The 23,131-nt window shown below is 51.8% G+C and overlaps 10 protein-coding genes across 10 annotated transcripts; 6 read left to right on the plus strand and 4 right to left on the minus strand.

Annotated features, from left to right (window-relative positions):
• Positions 1-1,516: 1,516 nt before the first annotated feature.
• Positions 1,517-3,054, minus strand: LAESUDRAFT_456163 (uncharacterized protein). The gene is made up of 3 exons (XM_040902544.1): positions 2,261-3,054; positions 1,804-2,209; positions 1,517-1,738 (listed from the first exon to the last, which is right to left on the minus strand). The coding sequence occupies exons 1-3, from the start codon at positions 2,883-2,885 to the stop codon at positions 1,699-1,701; spliced, it is 1,071 nt and encodes a 356-aa protein (XP_040759350.1). The 5' UTR covers positions 2,886-3,054; the 3' UTR covers positions 1,517-1,698.
• Positions 3,055-3,390: 336 nt separating this feature from the next.
• LAESUDRAFT_731024 (uncharacterized protein) lies at positions 3,391-4,355 on the minus strand. The gene is made up of 3 exons (XM_040909956.1): positions 3,880-4,355; positions 3,730-3,796; positions 3,391-3,673 (listed from the first exon to the last, which is right to left on the minus strand). Exons 1-3 carry the CDS (start codon positions 4,116-4,118, stop codon positions 3,515-3,517), a joined length of 465 nt encoding a protein of 154 aa, XP_040759351.1. The 5' UTR covers positions 4,119-4,355; the 3' UTR covers positions 3,391-3,514.
• Positions 4,356-4,375: 20 nt separating this feature from the next.
• Positions 4,376-5,287, plus strand: LAESUDRAFT_456359 (uncharacterized protein). The gene is made up of 2 exons (XM_040902545.1): positions 4,376-4,970; positions 5,050-5,287. Exon 1 carries the CDS (start codon positions 4,523-4,525, stop codon positions 4,952-4,954), a length of 432 nt encoding a protein of 143 aa, XP_040759352.1. The 5' UTR covers positions 4,376-4,522; the 3' UTR covers positions 4,955-4,970; positions 5,050-5,287.
• A 195-nt stretch (positions 5,288-5,482) lies between these two features.
• On the plus strand, positions 5,483-6,072 carry LAESUDRAFT_731026 (uncharacterized protein). The gene has a single exon (XM_040909957.1). The coding sequence runs from the start codon at positions 5,594-5,596 to the stop codon at positions 5,987-5,989; it is 396 nt and encodes a 131-aa protein (XP_040759353.1). The 5' UTR covers positions 5,483-5,593; the 3' UTR covers positions 5,990-6,072.
• A 979-nt stretch (positions 6,073-7,051) lies between these two features.
• Positions 7,052-9,110, plus strand: LAESUDRAFT_663666 (serine palmitoyltransferase 2; the record flags this gene model as incomplete). The annotated part of the gene is made up of 3 exons (XM_040905074.1): positions 7,052-7,510; positions 7,564-8,247; positions 8,301-9,110. The coding sequence occupies 3 exons, from the start codon at positions 7,052-7,054 to the stop codon at positions 9,108-9,110; spliced, it is 1,953 nt and encodes a 650-aa protein (XP_040759354.1).
• A 1,640-nt stretch (positions 9,111-10,750) lies between these two features.
• LAESUDRAFT_663582 (uncharacterized protein) lies at positions 10,751-12,053 on the plus strand (the record flags this gene model as incomplete). Its single annotated transcript, XM_040905067.1, has 4 exons — positions 10,751-11,119; positions 11,178-11,500; positions 11,555-11,582; positions 11,640-12,053. 4 exons carry the CDS (start codon positions 10,751-10,753, stop codon positions 12,051-12,053), a joined length of 1,134 nt encoding a protein of 377 aa, XP_040759355.1.
• Positions 12,054-12,662: 609 nt separating this feature from the next.
• On the minus strand, positions 12,663-14,404 carry LAESUDRAFT_739095 (nucleotide sugar dehydrogenase; the record flags this gene model as incomplete). The annotated part of the gene is made up of 7 exons (XM_040910973.1): positions 12,663-12,695; positions 12,759-12,955; positions 13,012-13,198; positions 13,261-13,930; positions 13,973-14,252; positions 14,302-14,319; positions 14,371-14,404. 7 exons carry the CDS (start codon positions 14,402-14,404, stop codon positions 12,663-12,665), a joined length of 1,419 nt encoding a protein of 472 aa, XP_040759356.1.
• A 2,067-nt stretch (positions 14,405-16,471) lies between these two features.
• LAESUDRAFT_707216 (uncharacterized protein) lies at positions 16,472-18,452 on the minus strand (the record flags this gene model as incomplete). Its single annotated transcript, XM_040906653.1, has 4 exons — positions 16,472-16,676; positions 16,741-17,333; positions 18,160-18,350; positions 18,411-18,452. The coding sequence occupies 3 exons, from the start codon at positions 18,450-18,452 to the stop codon at positions 16,886-16,888; spliced, it is 681 nt and encodes a 226-aa protein (XP_040759357.1). The 3' UTR covers positions 16,472-16,676; positions 16,741-16,885.
• A 466-nt stretch (positions 18,453-18,918) lies between these two features.
• On the plus strand, positions 18,919-20,095 carry LAESUDRAFT_731031 (uncharacterized protein). The gene is made up of 4 exons (XM_040909958.1): positions 18,919-19,048; positions 19,101-19,377; positions 19,434-19,910; positions 19,976-20,095. The coding sequence occupies exons 2-3, from the start codon at positions 19,163-19,165 to the stop codon at positions 19,879-19,881; spliced, it is 663 nt and encodes a 220-aa protein (XP_040759358.1). The 5' UTR covers positions 18,919-19,048; positions 19,101-19,162; the 3' UTR covers positions 19,882-19,910; positions 19,976-20,095.
• Positions 20,096-20,973: 878 nt separating this feature from the next.
• Positions 20,974-22,820, plus strand: LAESUDRAFT_731032 (uncharacterized protein). The gene is made up of 5 exons (XM_040909959.1): positions 20,974-21,162; positions 21,214-21,247; positions 21,303-21,493; positions 21,558-22,419; positions 22,471-22,820. The coding sequence occupies exons 1-4, from the start codon at positions 21,104-21,106 to the stop codon at positions 22,387-22,389; spliced, it is 1,116 nt and encodes a 371-aa protein (XP_040759359.1). The 5' UTR covers positions 20,974-21,103; the 3' UTR covers positions 22,390-22,419; positions 22,471-22,820.
• Positions 22,821-23,131: the final 311 nt, after the last annotated feature.

Genomic DNA, 23,131 nt, shown 5'->3' on the forward strand with positions numbered 1-23,131 from the left:
GGAGGGAATTATAACCTCGCGAGTCCGTTTCCGGTTCCTGTACTACATACAAACAATAACAACCTCGTGCTATCAGTAAATAAAATCGTAAAACGTGCCGGTGTGCGACAACGTCCAGAGGGCCAACGAAACACCGATCCATCCACGATACCCACAATACCCCACTAGATCTAGTCGTTCCATCAACACTTCCCGTGCAAATCTCCCGCTATCCTGACGTCAAACCCACGAGATGTGCAGTGATGCCTCATCGAGCCCAGTGAGCTTTGCAAGCAGCTCGGCGTCCAGCGCAAGCTACGTGAGCAGTTCGTACACTTCGTGAGGTACCGACTCGACGCAGGAACAGCTAGTACATGTGCTCGCGTACCTCGATGTGGATATCCAGTAGATGCTGTGATTGCATCCCAAAGTCGCCGAACACGCTGTGGCCCGCCGTCGTAAACCTCGTCGAACGTTCGCGCGAATTCACCTTTCACATCCACATAGTTCTCGATAGGACATCGAGGACACCGTCACACCGCTTTCCATGTCTGTGCATCGACAACGTCTCCATCTGTGGTAGGCCAGATCCATGCCGTCCCTGTCCGTTTCGTGAACGCATCCCGCAAGCTGTGGAGGTTCTGATATCAGGGAATGCCAGCTGGAGCGCTGAATGGAGAAGAATAGATTCCGCTGCGTGCGTAGGAGTTCTAGGGCCGATGGCATGCACTGACGTTCATGCAAATGGACGGATCGTGCATCTGTCTTAGCACAGATTCGCGCTCGTGCAGATCATGATGAGCGGGTTACATGTCATCATATAAGGAGTGTGCTGACGGGATGGCTGGCGCTGGTGGTCATGCCGTCAACAAATACGCGGTCGAGTTGGGGATGGAAAAGCGATGAGGATCGAGGTCGCCTGGAGGGAGGGGGTCACAGCGCAACCGCGGGTTGCTGAGAAGGAGGATATGAGAGTTCATTTGCGCGTTCGGACGTTGAAAGATACTTGTTGCGAAGACTATCGTTTGGAATTCGACTTGCGCTGTCTGATAGCCGTCGTATTGCCACGGTTCATTGCATGATACGGCATCTTGACATTGTACATTCCAACCATGGCGGATATGTGGGTGTCACGGCATGCATCGCAGCGCGAAATTGAATAGGTTAGTTCGATGTGTCCGTGTCATCCTCGAATGGGAGGCCGTCCCGCAAGCTGGGATTAGCCCCATCAAATTGATTGTCACCACCGTCACCGTGAAGACGACGAAATTGGCTGGATAGGTGTCGCGTGGAGGATTCCGACCAAGATCGTTTGGCCACTACCGAGACCTTGTGGGTGTGCATATTGAACAGCATATGAATCGGGAATGCAGCGGTGTTGGGATGAGCGATTGCTGGCGGAGCGTACCGTTTGGAAGAGGTGGAGACAAGGTGGGGAAAAAAGATTTCTGAGTGTCCGGATGGCAACGGCGCTGTGCGGGGACTGGGTGCAGATATGCTATGTAACAGCCGTGTGATGTATGGATATGGAGTAACGGATTGTGGAAGGAACCGCGGTGCGTAACCGAGAATGCGCAGTACCGTACGACCTTCGAAAAGCTGGAGAGATGAGGATAGAAGCCTTCGCGATCCACTTGAGCGTACACTTCATCGTTTCCAGCGTGGAGACAAGACCACGAATTCGAGAAGCATCTGCTGAAGATACAACGGCCGCGATGATCAAAAGTTCTTTTCATACCCGCCTCCTCTCAGCGTGGCGCTGCAGTTCCAATATCGCAATGCAGATGAATGTCTGAGTTTACATGTAAAATGTGGGATACTCACCGGAAGATACCTCGCTTGGTCAGTTGTGGGAATAAAGATGCAAGTTGTTGCTTCCACTGCTCCTCAGCCACTGTAGCTGCCTCAACGAGTTTGAGATGGTAACATTCAAGTGCAAATTCAACTTTGATCAGTGTCTTGAATGAGACGGATGAAAGATAATTATCAATCTCTTTATGGCGAGCAGACTCGTCGATTTGGAGCAACTTCTTCACTTCCCGCTTTACTTTATTGGCTCCTCTAGCGTCGGCAAACCACTTGAATAATATCACAATTTCTCGCAGCTGGCCTGATGTGATTGAAAGTAAGACCTGACACAATGCATCCAGGTCAAAAACTCCCAACTTATCGGGAAAGGCTAGCCATAGTCTCTGCAGCGAGGTATTGTGAGTGAAGGATGACACCGAATCTGGAGAAACTGTGGTCAGCAGGAATGCTTAGAGGAAAACAGAGTGCACACCTGCAGCAGACACGTCTATATGTGTCAATTGTCCAAAGTATATAAGACTCAATCGCAATTCTGAGAGTGAGCCAGATGCAGCATTTAATAGTCGCTGACATTTCCATTTGGGTTGGGATTCAGCCACATGAAATAAATCATCGATGACGAGTCTCTGCAAGCGACTCGAGAAGCAAGGAAGAGCAAGGAAGTCAATGAGTTTCTCAGGTCTCCTGAGATAATCTCCCTCGAGTGACAAGGACCTGATGTTGACGCGGTTGTGATATAGACCAAATGTCTCGCGATGGAAGTAGTCATCTTTGAATTTCAGATTGAAGCATTTGAGCTCGACCAGGCCTGGCAGGGCGCAGACGAGACGCCCGAAGACGGTGATCGACGGGAATGTAACATACCAGAGATCGAGGCGAGTGACGGAGAAGCCAGAGAGATGCAGGAAGACATCTCTGTGCATCGTCCACGGCTTCCATTCTGAATGTTGGATTGTGAGCTGCTCCAGCCGGGGCAGCTTGCGAGCAAGCATGATCGCCGCCGTCGACAGTGCTGACAGATCTGAGGCCTTCTCCCAAGCGTCCCCTATGGACATATTGTGTGCCCACTTCGACAGCTCGGGTGTCTGCTTCAACATCTTCGCATAGGCCTTCACACCGGTAGCACTCTTGATCTCAATCAGCCTGTGCAAGTGGACGCGACTGGGAGGGTTCCACACTCGACAGACGAGCCTGCACTCCAACAAAGCATGCTGGTCGTCCCACAGATGGTCGATTACGTTCTCCCACACCTTGATTGGAAGCTGCGGCAGAGTTCTTGTCGCTACTGGTTTCGCCTCGGGTTCAACCTTGGATGGGGCTATACGACCTGTTGCCTTACCCTTCCTCCTGACCTAACGCAGCGCAGCACGTAAATGGTCAGGAGCACATACACAGAGTTTGCCCACTCACGATTCGAACAGACTGTTGTGAGTTGATGATGCTCCATCTTTTCGTCCCGTCCGCCAGACGTTCCAGCTTCCATTTGATGGAGTCCATATCGTTGAGAGTAGACGGGAGGCGGAGAATGCTCACAGGTGTGAGTTTCCAAGCTGGCTCTTGCAATATATGTATCCATCTCATCGCATTGCAACGTGGTTCGTGGTTCTCTATATAATAACTTCCGGCAAATCCACACACCGCCCGCATGACTGCGTGCATTGCCCCGCACTGCAGGCGCTGCACAGCTATGTTCAGATCACACACACACCTCCATTCAATCGGGATGCTATCTGCAGGCGCTGTACGCACGCGGTCTGTTTGAGTCATTGATAACGCATGCACAGCCCAGCGGTATGATTAGCGCTCGACAAAGCAGAACCATGTGTATCTGGGCGGCTTCAGACACGGGCAAAAGGTGGGGCATAACATGCATAGCACGAACAGTCTATTGTCTAAAAGTCAGTATGTGTGTCCTTAACTGCGTGCTTGTGGCCCACGCACATTAAACGGTGCAGTGCGTGCAAGTGAGAATCGGGTCTTGATGGTATTTTGATGGAGAAGCTTGAGGCTATACCAGAACCAGATGACTCACGATAAGCTTCATCGAATGCATGGACGCGAGGCCGCAAGAAGCGGGTAAGCGACACAAACCTGCCAGGATGTCTCCACAGCATCTGCACTACCCGTGTACCGCCCATGATAAGTTTGATAGCAGCGTCTGCTGACACACAACTTTCATGATCCATTCGAGGGGCCTGTGAAGGCGTGGAAGAGGAAGACCATCTGCAGTGCTCATCATGCAGACGGTAATAATGGACTCGGACAAAGCGATCCTTTCCTCGAGCTGTCAGCCAGGAAAGGTTCCTTCGAGCCAGATGCCGTGGCGGCATACTCGGTGTTATATCCTGATAATAACAAATCCTAGTCGATGACGGTCAGAGTGAAGGATAAGTATGTATTTTGGACTGGTCGGCCATTCATCTGGCATATTACAAGCGAGCGTGGACCGCATGCCTAGTGTAGTTGCCTGAGGCGGAGCTCCACCACGAGCATGGTGTGCGAAAGCGAGGACGACGGAGAATGATGAGGAAAGCCGTGCTCGAAAGCAAAGTCACGGTCAGGGGGAGATGCGAGAGTTACACGATCGGCAGAGTCAGTTTGATGGCATCACTGACCCGTAAGCTCGTGTCGAATGAACTTCATTCCACCATGTCTGCAACGCATCCAGCCTTTTGACGAGGTATGCTTCGTGTGCTTTTCCTCTTCCTCCTCTCTATTTCATAGCTAATTCTTGATGGACGATGATCGACCCGTCATGAACATGGTGGACTGCGAAGTCTTCGCCCCACTCTGCCATCGGCGCTCTCAGAAAGCACTTTGCTCGCGCCGCTGGTCAACAGCTTTTCAGCATGCAAACGACGAGAACATCTCTACGCCAAATTTTCGCGCACTGATTCCGATCACTGCAAACACAAAGGATGATGCAAACCATCAATGCGTTCGCCGCCATCCTGCCCAGAACTGCTCCCGTGCTGGCCACAAAACGCGGCTATCTGCACTCATAGTGTACAAGACTGACATCGCTGAGATGTCGCGCATGGAGCAGGAGTACCGTGCTCTAACTTGGGATGTTTGTGCATCCTGCCGAAGGGCATTCGTGTGGTTTCTGACTGTCGCAGCACGGACGGGCAGCGGTTCGGCCTTATCATGGGAAGAGGTATGCTAGGATGGAGATACTCGTGGTGCGTACCGGGTCGTATCTATGGCTGGCTTGTGCTGACTTCTCTCGCTCATCGGTCGATATCATTGATTGTCTTGTAGCGTTTTCCTTCGCGACCTGATCTCACCTCACCAATGCGCTCTGCCTTCGTGGTCACCGACATCGCACTTCATGATTCCTACGCTACTCATTTCACCTTCATGGTCGGCCCTGCAATATTCCTCCTGCTTGGTAATTCCTGGTACACTTCTCGATAGCGGATCGAGCATGCGACGTCTGCTATCAATACGAAGACGTCGAGCCTGTTGATTTTGCTCAACATGTGGTCGGTTTCGCTATTGGCTACTCTGCACGCGACATGACTACCGAGTGTTTGCGTAGCTAATAGAGTCACTCGCATCTGGAGACATATGCCGTGTTGCTTGTGCGAGGTCCAGCTTTTGCAGGAAGCGCACGCATTTATCACGAGGCTCCTCAATCGAGGCATACGATTTTGGCAGCGTGCAGAGCAAGTGTTCCTCCATCGCGGACTGTTTGTATTCCCTCAGGAACGTCAATTTGGGTTACAGATTCATATTATCACAGTGGTCGTATCTGCGCTCGGCCTCATCGCGCTTCCGGCTGTTCGAAAAGCTCGACGAGAATATGGAGGAGATCGCCAACGGATCTTCCGGTGGGTTGTGGAATATGGAGCAAGTCGACAGCGTCCAGGGGAAAGGTGCAGACATCATCACATTGCTGTGTGTGGTTCGACAGTGCAAACTGAATGTGCGCACTCACGTTCTTCGAATGAGTTCGAGGAACAAATGTTTTTCGCGATCCGCACCAGATAACACTTTAGTCGGGTATGTTTCTGTCCACTCTCATACCTGGAGCATAAAACAAGTATCCGCTCAGTTTTCCAACTGTGGATGCATGTGGCGTACTTGCATGGACGATGTACACCTACTAGTGAGCATTGTGTGTCTCGCAGGTCCTCCTCTTGTTATCCCATTGCTGGGATCCTATCTGTGGCTGTCAGTGGACATGATGACGGCTTGAGACGCGTCTCGTAAATGTCGCGTGTTGCAGAGTAAGTATGCAACCAAAGAGGTTGCAGAACGACTGTGACGTTCCGCGGTTTTGAAGGTACCGGCATAGTAAGGCGCGCCTACTTCTCATCGTTGAGCTCAAGGTGCCGCGCATCGCTTCAATGGCTGTGCAGTGAAAACATTGCCGCAAATGGCCGTGGAATGCCTCGCTGGAACAATGTTCATGAACAATCACGCTTTGCATATGACTAATTTATCGAAGGTCCGTCATCATGCTCCACGGTGAGGTCACCGTATTATGTACTGACGATTGAACTTGGGACCGAACAGCCCAAATTGTCTATCTTGATGATCTCGAACCGAACGAGTCCATATATTCAAGCTCCTTTTGTGGTTCCAAGATTTGTGGTTCCAAGGAGCTCTGGGAATCAATTTTAAGCGACACAAAATCACAAGATTATCGGTCTGTACAGCATCTTGCTTCCCCACGAGATAGTAACTGTCATAGACTCTCCAACCCCTCCTCGGTGGAACCATGACTTTATGATTGTGCGGGACTTGACAAAGTGCTTTGCCAAGCTCCAATAATTCCGTAAATTTGCTGTAGCCGTAGATTTTATCATATATGGGCAGGGTAATCTATGTAAAGCACTGCCAGTTGCAGAAAGGGGACAAAAATGTTACACTGTTGGTGGGGTTTCATCAGCCCCATCTGATGAATGTATGTCTTTGCTGTGTTGGCTCCATGGCTTCATGAAGGTATCTAATCAAATCATGTGCGAAATAGCTGGGCGCTAGCTTTGCCGCCCATTCCAGACTACCTCCAAGCGGATCAAGTGACCGCACCTACGAAATTATTTATAACATTTCTTTTAGCTGTGCGAACGCGCTTATCATACTCGGATACCGCCAACACCGCCAACACCGTCGACCACGAAAACCGTCGGTGGTTGTCGACAGCAACAGCGACGACAACAGCGGGACAGCCAGGATGCCTTCCAGACCGTCGCCCATGGCGCTCCAGCGGTCCTCGCCGCAACCGTCCATCTTTAAGAAAAAGCCGTCGACGACAATGCCAACAGCGGCGTCGTATCTGTCTGCTGTCTCCGAGGCAGACGCGAGAGCGCGTGCGCTCGGTGCGACGGTCAACGCGCACGGTGGGACGCCCAACTCGACCCCCGCGCTATCGTTGTCGTCGTCCGTCACGACCACGTCCGAGGACACGGTGCTTAATGACCCGGTGTCCGATTACAACGATGGGCTCACTTATCCGCGCATGCCCCCAACGTCTGAGCAGGTCTTCACGACCGTGCACACGGAATTTGGCCACTGCGCGAACGAGAAGTTCCGTTTCACCTCACAGCATCACGCGGGCGCGCCGTACAAGAGCTACCCGGAGCAGGACCCTCCATATTACATCCTCCTCACGACATATATCAGTTACTTGTTGGTCATATGTCTCGGTCACCTGCGCGACTTCTTCGGTAAACGTTTCCGTCGGTCTGCCTATAGACATCTGATGGCCCAGGACGTGAGCTGTCACGTATTCGGACTGTACTTCGTAGCGTGCTGACCTATGAACAGGGGTATGCGGCACTCAACTCGGACTTTGACTCGTTCTACACACGGCGGCTCAAGACGCGCCTCGATGACTGTTTCTCGCAGCCTACCACCGGTGTGCCTGGGCGTACGATTGTGCTGCTCGACCGGTACTCGCCTGACCACAACAAGACAATGATTGCGCTGGGCACGCGCACTCGTGGCTTGAACGTCTCATCTTACAACTATCTCGGTTTCGCTCAGGCACGCGGCGCGTGCGCTGACGCCGTTGAGGCCGGAGTACAGCGTTATGGCGTGTCCGCGTGTGGCGCCAGGCTCGAAGGCGGCACCCTGGACCTGCACCAGCAGGCAGAGGCCCTGGTCGCGCGCTTTGTCGGCATGGAAGACTCACTGATCAGTTCGATGGGTTTCGCGACGAACTCGACCATAATCCCCGCGTTGGTGAGCAAGGGCTGCCTGGTCATCTCGGACGAGTACAACCATGCGTCAATTCGGTTCGGCGTACGTCTGAGCGGGGCGAACGTGCGGATGTTCAAGCACAACGACATGAAGGCGCTGGAGGATTTGTTGCGCGAAGTTATCAGCCAGGGCCAACCGAAGACGCATCGCCCGTGGAAGAAAATTCTGCTCATCGTCGAGGGCTTGTTCTCTATGGAGGGCACGATGGCTAATTTGCCCGTCATTATGGAGCTGAAGAAGAAGTACAAGGTAATCTTTACAGAGAATTGTTTCACCCGCGCGGCTAACATCTCCGGTCGCAGTTCTATCTCTTTGTGGACGAAGCACACTCTGTTGGTGCTTTGGGCCCTCATGGTCGTGGTGTCGCTGACTACTTCGGCATCAACCCTCGCAACTTCGACATCCTCATGGGCACGTTCACCAAGTCCTTCGGCGCGGCTGGCGGATACATCTCAGGCAGCAAGGCGCTAATTGACCGGCTCCGCGTTCACGGACATTCCGGTTGCTATGCGGAGGCGATGCCGCCGCCCGTGCTAGTGCAGGTTATCGCAAGTATGGCCGGTATCATGGGCGTGTCGCCCGGTCCATCATCAAGCGCTTTAACGATCAAGGCGGATGATATCGCTGAACAGGAGCGCTACCCCGGTAAGGCACCCGCGGCGATACTGCCCTCGTGGATGCCCCTGTCGCCATCAATGTGCGACGGTTCCGACGGACTCGTGCGCCTGCGCAGACTCACATTCAACGCGCGCTACCTAAACCGAGGTCTGCGCAAGTTAGGTTTCATCACGTATGGGTGCGACAATTCGCCGGTGGTGCCTGTGCTACTGTTCAACCCGGGCAAAATGGCGGTGTTCAGCCGAATGATGCGCACGTGGTCGACGCCAATCGTGGTTGTCGTGGTTGCGTATCCCGCGACGCCGCTCGTAACGTCGCGCGTGCGCTTCTGCGTCAGCGCAGCGCACACGAAGGAGGACATCGACACGGTGCTCACTGCGTGCGACGAGATTGGCGACTTGCTTGATTTGAAGCAGAGCACGGGCGAGCGTTGGCCACTCAAGGAGGTCATAGATAGGGCGGTCGAGCTCGTCAGCATGCCTGAGATGGAATAAACGATTCGAGGGTGTGTCTGCTGCTCACAGAAGATAATAGAGGTCGGAGGTAACATACAGACGATTATCTTTTAAGGTCGCGAAAGAAGACCTTGCACTAATGGATGCAACGACACGCTCACATGAATTGAGCTACACTCAGCCAGTTTTCATCCCCCTCCTTACTATTTATCTTACATCGTCTTATGCTCGTGCTGCGCTCCGTCATTCATAAGCAGCGTGAACTGTTTTTTCATGCATCTTCGAACAGTACATATATACCCTTCCGACGTTACCTTACAGCGATGTGTGTAGTTCATGCCGTGGCATACTGAACCAGGCCGCCATGTTAGGTGGTTATGTAGTAATAGAGTGTGCCTTGGACTGCGAGCCCAGAAACGTGAGCATGGTGACAGAAACGAGGTAAGTACTGTCTTTCTCTGCGCTGGGTGACCATGATGAGCGTTGAGAGGAAGAAGAGAGTCTGGCGCAGGCAAAGGCGCTAAACGCGAGAAATGAACACACGGTTCACGGTTCGCAGTTCGCGTCTGGAACTTCCGTTTTGCGGCCACGCATTCCGATGATGCTTCTTGTTGCCGTGCTTCCGCCGCGCCGGCTGCGTGGGTCTGGATGATGTGTGAGTCTGGATGATGAATGGTGCTCTCCTGGAACATTGACCCATGTCCTTAGCGTAGGTGATGGTATGCCATGCTCCTGATTTGTTTTAATTGAAAACGCTGTGAGTACGGTAAGTGGTCGAGTCCTTGCTTATGATAGCGTGATTCCATAAGTTTGCAGTGTGTCACTGCCCGTCGAAGGACTCCAAGAATATCACAGTGCAAGCCCCAGCCAATATTACTGGGAAATCGTTGCGAGGACTGCATCCGAACCTCTAATCGTGTCATGTCGATTGGTACGAAGCATCTCGAGTGCATTCTTATCGTTCTCATGTGCTGGCTGCAGTCTGAGTCTATGATGCGGCTCGCTTGGAGACTGCTACTTTTGCGCAGTGGCTTACAGTGCAAAAGGCCAGTTTTTCTCACGCGTCGAAATTCAGCCTTCCGAGCGACCTTCAGATCAGACCCCCCAGTATAAAAGAAGCATATTTTCTTTTATCACACTGTTGAAGAACCATGCTTGACGTCACACGCAGACGCTCCTGAGGTAAACCATATGAGCACCTGTCTATGTCCGCGATGTGATAGTAACAGCGGCGATGAACCATTTCGTCACCTAGCGTACGTCTCACGTCTCACCTTCCATTTGTCCTACCTAACTAATACCGCATTTGAGTCATAGTCTCTAATGACGAAGTGCAAGCCTGAGTATAAACTTGTAGCCATGGATGTGCTGAAGCAAACATGCATCTTGCGGGAAAGTGCGCTACTGTCAGAATCGAAGGCCAATAACCGGCAACATGCAACTGTCTTCCTCGGCAAGACAGTCCTTAGTGAACTCATCGACGGGCGGAATTACGGGCACGCTTTCTTTAATTTCATGCTGACATGACAGGCATGGTACGTCTGAGAAAGAAGTCCGACGCACTAGAGTTCGCGTATATGAGGTGGAACGATACTCCATTTCATACGGCTTCCCTGATAAAATGCGTCTTTGTCTGCAGAATCGACGCTCAAGCTCCACTCGTTCGACGACCAACACCCATGGAGTTACAAAGTCGGCCTTTGCTGCGCTTCGTGCCTTTCGTCATTCTGCAGCATGTTCTGCTAGCTTGTCTCATTGCCATCCGCATGCAACGGCGTGCACGGATAGTGGCATTCCTCTCCTACTTCTGCGTCCTCGTTCCCGTGTTCCTGTTCACCACTGGGGACATTCATAGAAATCATTCGACGGGCTGTATGGTCACGGGGCAAATCTTCACAGCATTCCATCTCCTCTGCCTGTCTGATCCCTTGAACGACTTTCGACACGAACGCGAGGAAATATCACCGAGTAAGATGCCCTACTTACGTCGCGTATACTGGGCCCTTTGCGTCATATGCAGTCCTCGCGGAGTCGGCTGGAACTATCAGGTGCGGTCGTGGCGATTCGTATGACAAAGGCGTACTGAACAGCCGATGCACCACACAGGTCGCCAACGTTCCTTCACGTTCAAATGATGCAAAATGGACGTTCGTGCGCCTGAAGCTGTTGAGCGCGCTCCGATGGTTCCTGCTCATCGACTTCGCGCAATCGCTCCAACGTTCCCGCCCTCTGCTTCCTGGAGGAGAAATGGACGTGCTTATTGTTGCAATGCATGGATGCATCCAGCGCTTCATCACCATTGCGCTTATCGATATGCAATATGCTCTATGTGCCGCGGCGTTTGTAGCGCTGGGAATATCGGAGCCCAAGGATTGGCCGGATTTATATGGGCAGTGGTCTGATGCGTGTACAGTCAGGCGATTCTGGGGGTGAGCGGACTCTTTACTTCTCGCATTCTATTCTCACAGATTAATATGCCATAGGCGCGCATACCATCAAATGATCAGACAGGTACGTTGACACGTTCATCGTTTATATTGAGCGGAATGGCTCATTCTGGATCTGCAGTACACGACGTCAATTGGGAAGCTGGTCTGTCACCTCTTTCGCCTGCAGCCGGGCTCATGGATGTCGTCGCGTACGCAGCTCTACGCCGGCTTTGCCGTCTCCGGCCTCATGCACAGCGGCGGGGACCTCATGGTGAGCCCATCGCTGCTGGGCGCGTCGTTCCCGTTCTATTTCTCCCAAGCATTCGCAATCTCGTTTGAGGATGCCGTCATCAGCGCCGCGCGCAGAAGCAAGTTGGTGATGAGATGCCCACAGACGCTGCTGCGTTGCGTTGGGTATGCCTGGGTGCTCACATGGACGGTCATTTCGGCTCCCTTGTACCTAACTTGGACAGTGAGAGCGGGAATCAGCAATGAGAACCGTGTTTCATTTTCGTTACTTAGTTTTGTCGTGTCTGCTTTCGAGAATTCTTGATTTAGTGCCTTGATACTTCCATGCAGTGAAGTTGGAGATGTAAACGCTCGCTACTAGCTATTCTTGGGGACGGATCTGCGAAATATTATGTATGTTATCACGAGACGTTCTTTGTGCCTCTGCATATATTTCTATTCACGATAGAGGCCATCCTGTGTTTATGGAGGTGTCGTCGTTCAAGTGATCGTGCATACAAGGCCGTGTGTCAGCTTGTCTCCAGTGTGTACACCGTGGATACCGTTTCTGGCAAACAGTTGGAAGGGATTGTGCAACTTTTTTCAAGGGGTAGCAGCTAGTGGCCGATACGGGCAGTCAGAGGCCCCGTAGCTGAGAGCATCATTCTAGCTTCAGGCGCACGAATGTTCAAAACGCCGTCTCACAATCACCTCAATGCTCACAAGGAGAGTCTTCATTACTCACGTCGTTCATCCTTTCGAAGGGGCCGAGATAATAATAATCGTGCTACCGGTACAGTTCTAGAATACGATACGAGCCGACCACAAACACATCTGCTTGCTGCAGACGACCGAGTGTGATGACGGGAATACAAATACCACGATGATGTACGCTAATTAGGACAGTATAAACATTTCGAGCTCGTCATCGCATCTACTCGCTGTCGCCGCGCCCGATGACTTTCACCTGCGTACCCATCGCAATCAGACCACAGATGAAGCAAGAATAAGGGACAGAGCAGAGACACACCTTGAAGCCGATCTCCCGCAGCGCATCCGCGTCGACAAGCATGCGCCCATCAAACACGAACGCGGGCTTGGCCATGTGCGCGTACACCGTCTTCCAGTCAATCTCGCGGAACTCCTTCCACTCGGTCGCGATCACAATCGCCTCCTTGTTCTTGCACGCCTCGAGCGCCGAGGGCGCGATCGTCACTTGCTTCTTGACTGGGAAAATTGAGACAATCTGAGCTAAAGAGGGGATGATGAAAGCGGGAACGCACTAATCTCAAGCGGGATGCTGGGGCAGGCCTCCGCGAGGTCGAGCCAGATCTGCGCCTCCTCAACCTTGGGGTCGTAGATGTTGATGAATGCGCGCTCGGCGAGGAAGTCGCGCACGAGTGTGATGGCGGGCGATTCACGAGTGTCGCCAGTATCGGCCTTGAACGCGAACCCGAGAAGTGCGATGTGCTACGAGTGCATATATGCGCGTCAGAAAACCCTATCCAGCTCGCAACTTTGCAGCAACTTACCTTCCCGGTGATCGTATTGAACAGCGTGTCCACCACGGTCTTCGAGAAACGTGCCTTCTGGTACTCGTTCATTTCGACAACCTGGCGCCAGTACGCAGCAACCTGCGGCAAGTGCAGGCTCTCGCTCAAGTACACAAGGTTGAGGATGTCCTTCTGGAAACAAGACCCGCCAAAGCCGACGGACGCGCGAAGGAACTTGGGCCCAATGCGCGAGTCAAAGCCAACCGCATGCGCGACCTCGTCGATATTCGCGCCCGTCGCCTCGCAGATTGCACTGAGCGCGTTGATTGACGAGATACGCTGCGCCAACATCGCGTTCGCAGCGAGCTTCGATAGTTCGGAGGACCACAGGCCAACAGTCAGGATACGCTCCTGCGGCACCCAATTTGCATACACGGCGGCGAGCGCCGCGGACGCGTTCTTGCCCTCGGGCGTCTGCAACGAGCCGATGAGCACGCGGTCGGGCGAGAAGAGGTCGGTGATGGCAGTGCCCTCGGCGAGGAACTCGGGGTTCGAGAGGATGTCGAAGCGGCATCCCTGACGCGAGTTGGCCTCGAGGATAGTGCGCATCGACTCGGCCGTCCGGCACGGCACGGTGGATTTCTCGACGACGATCTTGGACGAGTGCGCGACGGCGGCAATGCGGCGCGTCGCCAGCTCGACATAGCTGCTGGCATGAGCGCGAGCGTACGCGTGGATGATAGACACTCACTTGAGATCAGCCGCGAAGCCCGCACCGACACCGCTCTTCTTGGTGGGCGTGTTGACGCTCACGAAGATGAGGTCTGCTTCGTTGATGGCCTTGTCGACATTGGTGGAGAAGAAAAGGTTGCGCCCGCGCGCCTGCTTGACGACGTCGACGAGGCCAGGCTCGTAAATGGGCAGCTCATAGTCGGCGCTATTCCAGGCGTCGATACGCTCCTGATTGAGGTCGACGATGGTGACCTCAATCTGCGGGCACTTTAGCGCAATGACCGCGCACGTCGGGCCACCTGAGGGGGAGTTAACAGTGGATCTCTGTGTTGTGTTGGTCGCACTTGCCGACGTATCCAGCGCCGACTACGCGAATCAGTTAGACGGTGGCGAACGCTGCAGGCGACGAGCACGTACTGCAGCAGATTTTCTTAACGTTGACGGCAACCATGGCGAACGGCGTATGGGGGGGAGGAGTGCGTAAGGAACGGATTGAAGTAGGGGAGATATATCAAGTTGAAGACGGCAGCCCGGACGCGGCGAAGAGAAACCAGCGCGGAAGCTGGCGCGTCTTTGCTCGGCGTCATCATCCCATCGCGGATGTCTGTCCCTTGCCGTCATCGCCCGCCCTGCTCTCGCCTCTGCCTCGGTCTTCTGCTCGGCTCTCTTTCGCCTCCGCTCTCCCCGCGCCGGCCAGGAGTCGCCTTTCCTGAAGCATTCATAACGTTTTGGCTCCGCGATTAGACTGTTTGTCGGAATCAAAGACAGGGGTGGGATAGTAAAGGAGGCATCTAGAGACTCATCAAGGAGCATTCAGGATGAAACGGGAGGCATTTGATTCATGAGAGAAACAGCTCCTGGAGGAGAGGACGAATGTTGGCGAGATGGAACGGCGTCAGATTCACGCGCGAGTGACGGTGAGAAAGGTACCGAGCCGGTCAAATAGAATCGACCCCCGTGGGCATAATTCATGACCTGGCAGCGCGCGTGCGAGAAAACATGCCATCAGAATAGGACAGGTCAACATGTACATCTAGTCATTAAACGGAACGGAGACCCTGTTATAAGGCTTGTTGTTGAGAGTGTTATGGAAGGAAAAAACTTCGGAGCCATGGCGGGAGAGCAAAGGAACAAATGAAGACGTTCCGACGGAGGTTTTTTTCCCCTAACCTGTACCTTGAGGGTGCTGCCTTTGGGACTTCTGCTGTGGCCGCATCTCCAACAAAATTACTGCATCAGGATAAACAGACACCATAAAAGGAAATACGGGGACGCCAATACTTGACGATCGTCCTGCGGATCATCATGTGACACACTATCAATATTGGAGGAGGAGCAGACCTGGCTTTACCTTGCAGAGGTCTGCCCTGTTGTCTCTCTTGAGCTCAGTTTATATACGTTCCTCTGTTGTGCCCGCTAGCGCTTGATTTCTTCCCATCAAGAAGCAGGTGACACACTGACAATTGCGCCCTCAGCACTCGAGGCATGCAAGAATAAAGAGGCGATCGTGTTCGCGACTGACTGGAAGGAATTTTGCGAGTTGACTTGAAGACGGGGCACACGTACATGGCCCAGTCGGTGTTCGTATTTGATGGGCGCATGCTGGTCGATGCGGATGCACTGGTGTTTAGAAAGGTCATTCTTTCCCGCTTATGCTCATGTTGCACGTTTCTCATTACATTTCGTGCAGGTGAAAGTCGCTGGCCGTGGAGCCAGCATCTGATCTTGAAGACGACCGCCAAAGGTTGATGCCTGCGACTGTTCTTACTATCGTACACTCCCCGGTATTATATCGGTCGCCTCACGATTGAACGAAGAGTTATAGTAACATCTCATGCGCAACGTGATTATCGGCACCATATTAGCGAGTAAGAAAGATAAGTCCACGGTCCCACTGAATTCTCAAATGGCAGAGCAGTGAATACCAACATCAATCTGCCTACTAGGTCCACACAGCTGCGTCACGTGTTTGAGTGAAGTGCTCGCATGGATACTATAGAGTGTCTTTTGGAGAGTTTGTGCTCGGTGTCCAACAACATGATGCAACGCATCCAGATCCTTCTTCCAAATGATCAAGCGTGACAATGGCTCCGCACTTTGCGATCCGATAGGCGACGGTCAACCCAGGAATACACAAGCAGCTCCGTCAGCAGGTTAACGAGTGACCGATCTGTTAGTACCTAGCATCACTTCTGACAGCTCGTACCACTCATTTCCTATATTGGCTTATTCACGGCTAGCGAAACTGTATCAGAAAAGGAGGCTTTACCTTTCATTTGGGCTCTTCGTTTTGTGGAGACTGATGAAAGTGCTCGCAGAAATACAACAAGCTTGCAGGCAATCCGATTGATGCCGCCTGGTACTTTGGAGATCGATGATCCCAACGCGAGGTCTCGCAAGTTGTCCACAGGCTGTTCACCAAACGTTGAAGTTCGCCGGCCGACGCACAATGCGAGCACAGTGCCGGCGCTCGTGCGAGTACGTATCAAGCGGATCGAACGACTGAGTAGCCTGTCATCTTTGATTCTCTAGCCTGTATGTAGTGGTGTTAAATGTTGTCAATGTACTACACAGACTATGGCACACTCCCACAGGCGAACTTCGCGCAGGTATGTACTAGTACAGGTGGCTATAAACCCCACCAGTGGGGCTACGATTCCTCCTGATGAAATCTTCTCTTTACTATGAGGGTGTCACCGAAAGCTCTACGCTCGGAGAGCGGCCTTCAAGCTTGTTAGTCCTGGGGTAGTACATCGACAGGCATGCTTAAAATGATCCTTTGCTCACCATTGATGGCCCTCGCAGTAGCATTCCTTGCATTACCGGCGGACTGGAGCTCTGCTTTTTCTGCCTGGAGTTTCTTCAATCTGTCCTCCAAATTCGAGATTTCCTGCTCAAATGATTTCTTCAGGTCCGCCAAGAGCTCCGCAGTCTATATCGTCATTTCATCTCTAGCCCTTTGCAACTCCTTTCGATACACTTCCTCTAGTCTGCTGAGCAGATCCCCGAGTTCCCTCCCTGCCTCCGTCTGCGGGATTGTCCGACGGAGTTCGATCAACTCTCTTTGAATCTGGAGCACTAGCGGCGCATTGAACAGCAACTCCCGCACAATGGCTTCAGCGGAAGATACACCGTTGTCGTGACGAAGCAAACGTGCACCGGGGCCGAGTATTCCTTGAAGCTGTTCCTCCGATTGCACACCGATCGTAGTATCGCTAACCTCCGACCACATAGTAGTAGCGATCATGGTGTTATCTATCTTCTCATCTTTGCAGAGGACCTGGAAGGAGCGAATGTTTTCTATGGCAGTCCGTCCTATCCGTCGGTCGGAAATCCGGTGGAAGTAAACAGCTCCGCATACTGGCTTGCCCTCTTCACGCCTGGCAATAGCACGTCAAACAACTATTTAAGACTAAAGCATGTTGTCAACCCACAAGGTTTTAACATGTTTCTTTATTATCTCCATCACTCGGCTTTGCGACAGCTTCAAGTTGTCAAAGCCCGGCGTGTCAATCAGCACAACTTCCTGGTCTGATAACGTCAAACGTCCTGATTGTACCGTTCCAGTGCAAGGCTGTACGCCTCGACCGATGTCGAAGTGAGATTGGCTCGTCAAGTTAGTGAACTGAAGAAAAGTGAGTCAGCAAATGTCCAGAGATATAATAAGCTACACACGGCTGTTTTCCCACAACCGGTAGGCCCTACTAGTCTGAAATGGAAATATGCATTCACATTCACCCGGGTACTCAATGAACAAAGGCACCCACAAAATATACCTCGGTTCGCGAACGAGTGCGCCTCGGTGAGGGTTGGGTTCCGTGTGAGCATAACCGTCCGATGGTTCCCTTGAGAGCAAGCTTTGCACGATCTCCCTCGCAGAGGCAATGGTATTGTCATGACGGAACATTCTTGCGCCGTTGGCTAGAATATCTTGGAAGAATTTGTTCCTCAGCTCTGTCTCTCTTCCCGCTTCTCTTTCATTGTTACCCTCTGTCCACATGTTGGTCACAATTGCAACGTTCTTCATCGCCTCCGTGCCACATATTTTCTTAAATAGGTCCAGACTGTGGGACACAGCACCGCTCATCCGGATGTCGGAAATTCGATGAAGGTATATTATTCCGACAACGTTCCTGTGATTTTCGCGTCTGGACCCCCCATTAGGTCAGTCCTTTGCACTTGTTCGATTACTCATCGCAAACTCACATCTTCTTCAAGTACTTCGCGAGCTGGTTGAGAACGGCAACCTGTGGCCTTTCCGTGTCGTCGAATCCAGGCGTATCGATGATGATAACATCATGAGTGGATAGAGAGAATGAAACTTCGTGAATTTCTCGAGTGCAAGATGACAGTTCGTGGCCGATCAAAAGGTCTGCCCCGCTAACGAGATTTATGAACTGTGTTCGAGGTTCCTTGAGGTGAGCAACTACTTATGCATTGCTCCAGGTACCCCTCACCGTCGTCTTCCCACATCCTGTGGTACCAATGACCCTGACCATGAGAGGTCAGTGTTCGTATCAGAGTTAAGGGCGTACATGAGCATGAGCACGTACAGGATACGCCTCGGCTGTGTCGTATGTGCGTGGGTACAAGGTGACATGTTGTCCGCGGGGAAAGCCAACAGATACGAGCAATCGAGGCAGGAAGATGACCGTATCGACTGAAAATGACCAGACCTACATAAGATTGACATGTGTTGGGAATTTCTGTCATCACCGGGAATGTGCGATGAACTCAATCAGGTGGCTCAAGCCACGTACTTGACGTGCGTAAAAGGCATGAGCACTCTTCGCCGCTTCTACCAATAGTCGAAGATGGGTTTGGACCCGGATACTATGCGGCATTACGAGATTTCAAAGTCTTCTTGCCGTCATGCTCTGTGGCCGGTGAACATGTGTATGTGAAATAATGATATAGGCCTAACAGGAGCGATACGGCAAGCCTTGCCTCAAGGTTGGGGCGTTTTGGCAGATATCGTAATCCAATTTTGGGAGACATTCATAATCTGATATATTCGAGACCGCTCCGATCAAGACATCCATCCGCGCTACCGACATCAGCATGGACATTATGAAGAGATTCTTCTCGCGTAGCTCTAAGGTCATTCTGTGAGTGCAATGTCATGGCTGCAATGCTGAATGGCTGACCAGGCGTGCAAGAGTGATGGGACTGAGCGGAGCAGGGAAGACGACCGTGAGTCCTCGATGACATGACACGAAAACATGCGGTTGATCAAGAGCAGTTCATCGAGCTAGCAAAAGGCTCGGAAGGATGCCAAAGCGTCGCGCTACAGTCAGAACAAAGGAGCTTACATATTTCAGAGCCATTCTTGGTAGGAGAAACTTTGGTGCAGTTGGTCGAGATACCCGGGTTCGATGACGCTGCAAATGACGATACGGACGTTCTCGACCTCATAGCGAAGTGCTTGAGAACACGGTGGTAAGTGGACGTGAATGTGTAAATCCTGCCCACTCGCTCACCAGTCACCATTTGTCTCGATGCAGTCTCAAGAAGGGAGTAACCGGGATCATATATCTCCACCCCATTACCGATAACAGGATGGGGAGGGCTGCACTACGCTACTTCAACACATTTACCGCGCTATGCGGTCCGGGAGCACTCTCGAATGCTGCTATTGCCTTCAATATGTGGAATGAAGTGGATGAGGACGTTGCGGAGAGAAGAAGTAGAGAGTTGTCCGATACAGAACTCCTCTTCAAGCCTGCTCTTGATGCAGGCGCAAAGACCTTCCGCCACAACAATACGCGAGAGTCAGCGCGTATTATCCTAGGCTATCTCGCGGGTCTATCGACGACACGGCTTGCTTTCCAGAAGGAAGTGCCAGTGTCCAAACGACACTGGGATGTGTGCGATTCCAGCGCTGGCCGCGTTCTTTCGAGATATACGGAGACTTGGGGGACGAGTTAGTGAGGTCCCGGTTTGAGCATTAGGTTTGTCTGCAGTTAGGAGACAGTAGCTGAATAAAGTGCGTTGGCATGCTATGTCAAGAACAGTTGCTGACGCTCAGCTCTCAGGCCTTCGAATCGTTGGCTGTCAGAGGGATTCTTCGAAACGAGCGCCTTCGCTGTAGGAGTACTTAGGCCTACGTCTACGATAAATCAGTTTCAATCGTCGCGTACTATAGCACTTCGTAAGTACTGTCAGTGCTAGAGACAACAAAGACTCGCCTTGTGTTGTCAATGATCATGAAGAGCATTTCATAATCCAGTCGACTGGTAGTGTGGTTTCAGATGGGTTATGGTGATTCTCTCCCACGCGAAGCAGGAAATTCATGATTGATGTCACAGCATGCATAGCAACATTTTTCCATTGGAAAACAGTAGAGAAACTCTGAAAACATATTAAGCTTTGGATTGGAAAAACGGTGAAGAAATTGAAGCTTTCTCCATCAGTGAATTGCTATATATGGGCATATGCTATTTAAATATGGAATTTACATAAAGTTTCTTAACATTTTTCCAAGACAGGGCTTTATATTCTTTTACTGTATTTTCATGGTTTCTTCAGTGGAAAAATATTGGTATGCATGCTGTGCATGTGTGTCTGTAGGGCGTCATCATCGTTGGATAGAAAATGGCAGGTGTTCAGCATCTCCAGGCTGCAAGTCGCGTTTTCAGTATATGAATTCCGCACGCCTGCAACGTGTTTTCGATGATGCCAAGCTGCGCCATTCCAATCGCGTCTTATCACTGGATATCGCGCTTGCATTCGAGAGCTAGAGTTCAGACCAGTGGCAACGCGTGCAATTATGACAGGTCATTGGCTCATCACGCGCGATGGGAGCACGCCTGCAACAGCGATTCCAGACTCTTCACTCCCAAGATATCTATAGCATTTAACGGTTCGGCCTTTGAGGCCCACAATGCTGGAACAAAGCATTCACCGGCAGGACCAAGTCCAAGCGTCAGAATCGCCCAGCTGGTGATTCTCGTTGATGCACATGTATAAGGTGCGGCATGCAGGGATCAACGGACTGCCTTCTTCATTCTACTACCAGGAGCCATGGATGATATTATCTTAACATGCCAGCGTTGCAAATGCATCGCCTTCAAATACACGCCTTCATGACTCGAGGATGGACAGTCCCCTTCGCTGCCTCGAACTATTGCAATCCTTCTAGCCGAGGACGATGAGCCAAAACGCATCGACCAGCATCGATGACTTGAGCTCTAGCTCGACTCTGATTGCGTGCGTATGACAGCGCATCTACACATATTACAACGTTGACGTTACATGTAGCGTGACCGGCCCAACAGGAGTTGGGAAAACAGCAGTCAGCGGCATGCTATGATTCAGAATCCTCATCCCTTACCGCCATCTCTGTCTAGTTCATCAACTCACTATGTAATACTACGCTGCAAGTCAGCAAGCAGCTAGAGTCGTGCACAGACAAGATACAAGTGGCGCATTGTTCTTTTAACGACATAAACATTGCACTGATCGACACACCTGGATTCGACGACACATATAAGTCACATGTGGCCACATTCGAAGTGATCGCGGAATTCCTTGAGAAGTTGTGAGTGTTCCTACCATAGACAGTGATAGTCAGGTGATGATACCGTCGTCCCCATCCCTGGTAGGAGCCGGAAAGGAATTAAACTGACTGGTTTGTTATACATGCATCGCATATCCGACGTCCGAGTAGGTGGGACCGCTCGGCATAGCTTCCGAGTCTTCACTAAAATCTGCGGAGCTGATGCCCTCAAGAACGTGACGATTGTTACCACAATGTGGGAGGACGTCAAGGAGGATGTTGGCGAAGGCAGGGAGCGAGAGCTTGCTGAAAAGCCGATTTTCTTCAAAGACGCTATCGACGGAGGAGCAGAGATGATGCGATATTACAACAACATTGGCTCAGCTCAGAGACTCATGGAAGCGGTCCTCAAACGGTCGCCGGTAGAACTCCAGATTCAACGAGAACTCGTCATAGAGGGAAAGACTCTGCCTCAAACGGCGGCTGGAGTGGAACTACAAACTGAGCTGGAGCGACAAGTTCACGATCGGTTGACGGAGGTGGAAGAGCTGCGGCGGCATCTGGCCGAACTCAAGACGACAGGACTGAGTGATCAAACAGTGCAGGGCATGGAAAGGGAGCTTGAAGAGGCGTGGGAGAGAGTAACTGCAATCCAAGGAGAGATACAGCAGCTGCGGAGCCTTGCCGCGAGGACACTCCCACATGCGGGAGGGCGCGAGCTTGCTCAAGCGGCCACGGATGCTCATACGGCACAAAGATCATTCTGGAGACCGAACCACAACAACCCTCTTCGCCATATCGCCAGATTGGTGAAAGGTTTGAAACAAATTCAAATCAGCCTCACGAGTCTGAAGGACAGAATAATGCGGAAACGCGCGGCACACGCAGGCGGGGATAAATTATCTTTGTGGCAACGCCTTCGCAGGGCTACAAGTTGAACGTTCACGTGGTTGAGCCTGGACACAAAGGTCAGAACCCATTTCTCATAGATTAAAGATGAAAGTCTTACAAGGCTCCAGGAGTAGGTGGATTTGCTGTTGTTGCGGTCCTTGGGATATTCGCATCACGCACAGGGTATCATGATCACTTCACGCACACCGCTTTACTCCACGGAGTGGCAGACTCTTCCAGCCTCAGTTAGATCACGCATGCATCTTCACAGGTTTTCTTGTCAATATGTATTCTCCATTTTCGAGGCGTTGCATGCTCAGAAACTTCTTTATACATCGGTCGGTCTTATGGGGTACCAATTGTCTATATTCATCTACCGTCGGATCGTCCTATACCCTCCTATACCTATATTACACAACGCGGCGCGCCTACACACGGTGGCGCAGGGTGACATACCGCATATTGCAGCAGCAACTTTGTGTGCCAACTTTGTGCTTCGCATTGAGTTGTTGAGCGGCAGTGTTCAGTCTCAAACTTCCTTGTCCATTTCCAGCTGCGTAGGAAGCCTCGTGTCACACAGCAAAGCTATTGGCCCGATTGCTGTACAATTGACCCCACAGTGGCGTGGCCCTCCAACATGCTATGCGCTGCATTAAGCTATAATTAGACCGTACATATCTGTCAAAGTCCATGTGGGTCGCGTGCTTGTATACATAAACGTGTGACTGTGTGACTTGCTATACCTGTCTTGCAAACGAAGATGTCAGCCCTTGGAAGTTGAAGCGACGT

This window comes from Laetiporus sulphureus, assembly GCF_001632365.1.
Source record: "Laetiporus sulphureus 93-53 unplaced genomic scaffold LAESUscaffold_58, whole genome shotgun sequence".
Lineage (NCBI taxonomy): Eukaryota > Fungi > Basidiomycota > Agaricomycetes > Polyporales > Laetiporaceae > Laetiporus > Laetiporus sulphureus.

Coding starts and splice junctions, on each gene's coding strand:
- LAESUDRAFT_456163 (XM_040902544.1), bottom strand. CDS start 2,885: ATGTTGAAGCAGACACCCGAGCTGTCGAAGTGGGCACACAATATGTCC. Junction 2,210..2,260: donor TATAGACGTGTCTGCTGCAG/GTGTGCACTCTG, acceptor CAGTTTCTCCAG/ATTCGGTGTCATCCTTCACT. Junction 1,739..1,803: donor ACCAAGCGAGGTATCTTCCG/GTGAGTATCCCA, acceptor TTGGAACTGCAG/CGCCACGCTGAGAGGAGGCG.
- LAESUDRAFT_731024 (XM_040909956.1), bottom strand. CDS start 4,118: ATGCCGCCACGGCATCTGGCTCGAAGGAACCTTTCCTGGCTGACAGCT. Junction 3,797..3,879: donor CTGTGGAGACATCCTGGCAG/GTTTGTGTCGCT, acceptor GTTCTGGTATAG/CCTCAAGCTTCTCCATCAAA. Junction 3,674..3,729: donor CACGCACTGCACCGTTTAAT/GTGCGTGGGCCA, acceptor TTTAGACAATAG/ACTGTTCGTGCTATGCATGT.
- LAESUDRAFT_456359 (XM_040902545.1), top strand. CDS start 4,523: ATGGACGATGATCGACCCGTCATGAACATGGTGGACTGCGAAGTCTTC.
- LAESUDRAFT_731026 (XM_040909957.1), top strand. CDS start 5,594: ATGGAGGAGATCGCCAACGGATCTTCCGGTGGGTTGTGGAATATGGAG.
- LAESUDRAFT_731031 (XM_040909958.1), top strand. CDS start 19,163: ATGACACGAAAACATGCGGTTGATCAAGAGCAGTTCATCGAGCTAGCA. Junction 19,378..19,433: donor CTCGACCTCATAGCGAAGTG/CTTGAGAACACG, acceptor CCACTCGCTCAC/CAGTCACCATTTGTCTCGAT.
- LAESUDRAFT_731032 (XM_040909959.1), top strand. CDS start 21,104: ATGAGCCAAAACGCATCGACCAGCATCGATGACTTGAGCTCTAGCTCG. Junction 21,163..21,213: donor TCTAGCTCGACTCTGATTGC/GTGCGTATGACA, acceptor CGTTACATGTAG/CGTGACCGGCCCAACAGGAG. Junction 21,494..21,557: donor GCGGAATTCCTTGAGAAGTT/GTGAGTGTTCCT, acceptor CATCCCTGGTAG/GAGCCGGAAAGGAATTAAAC.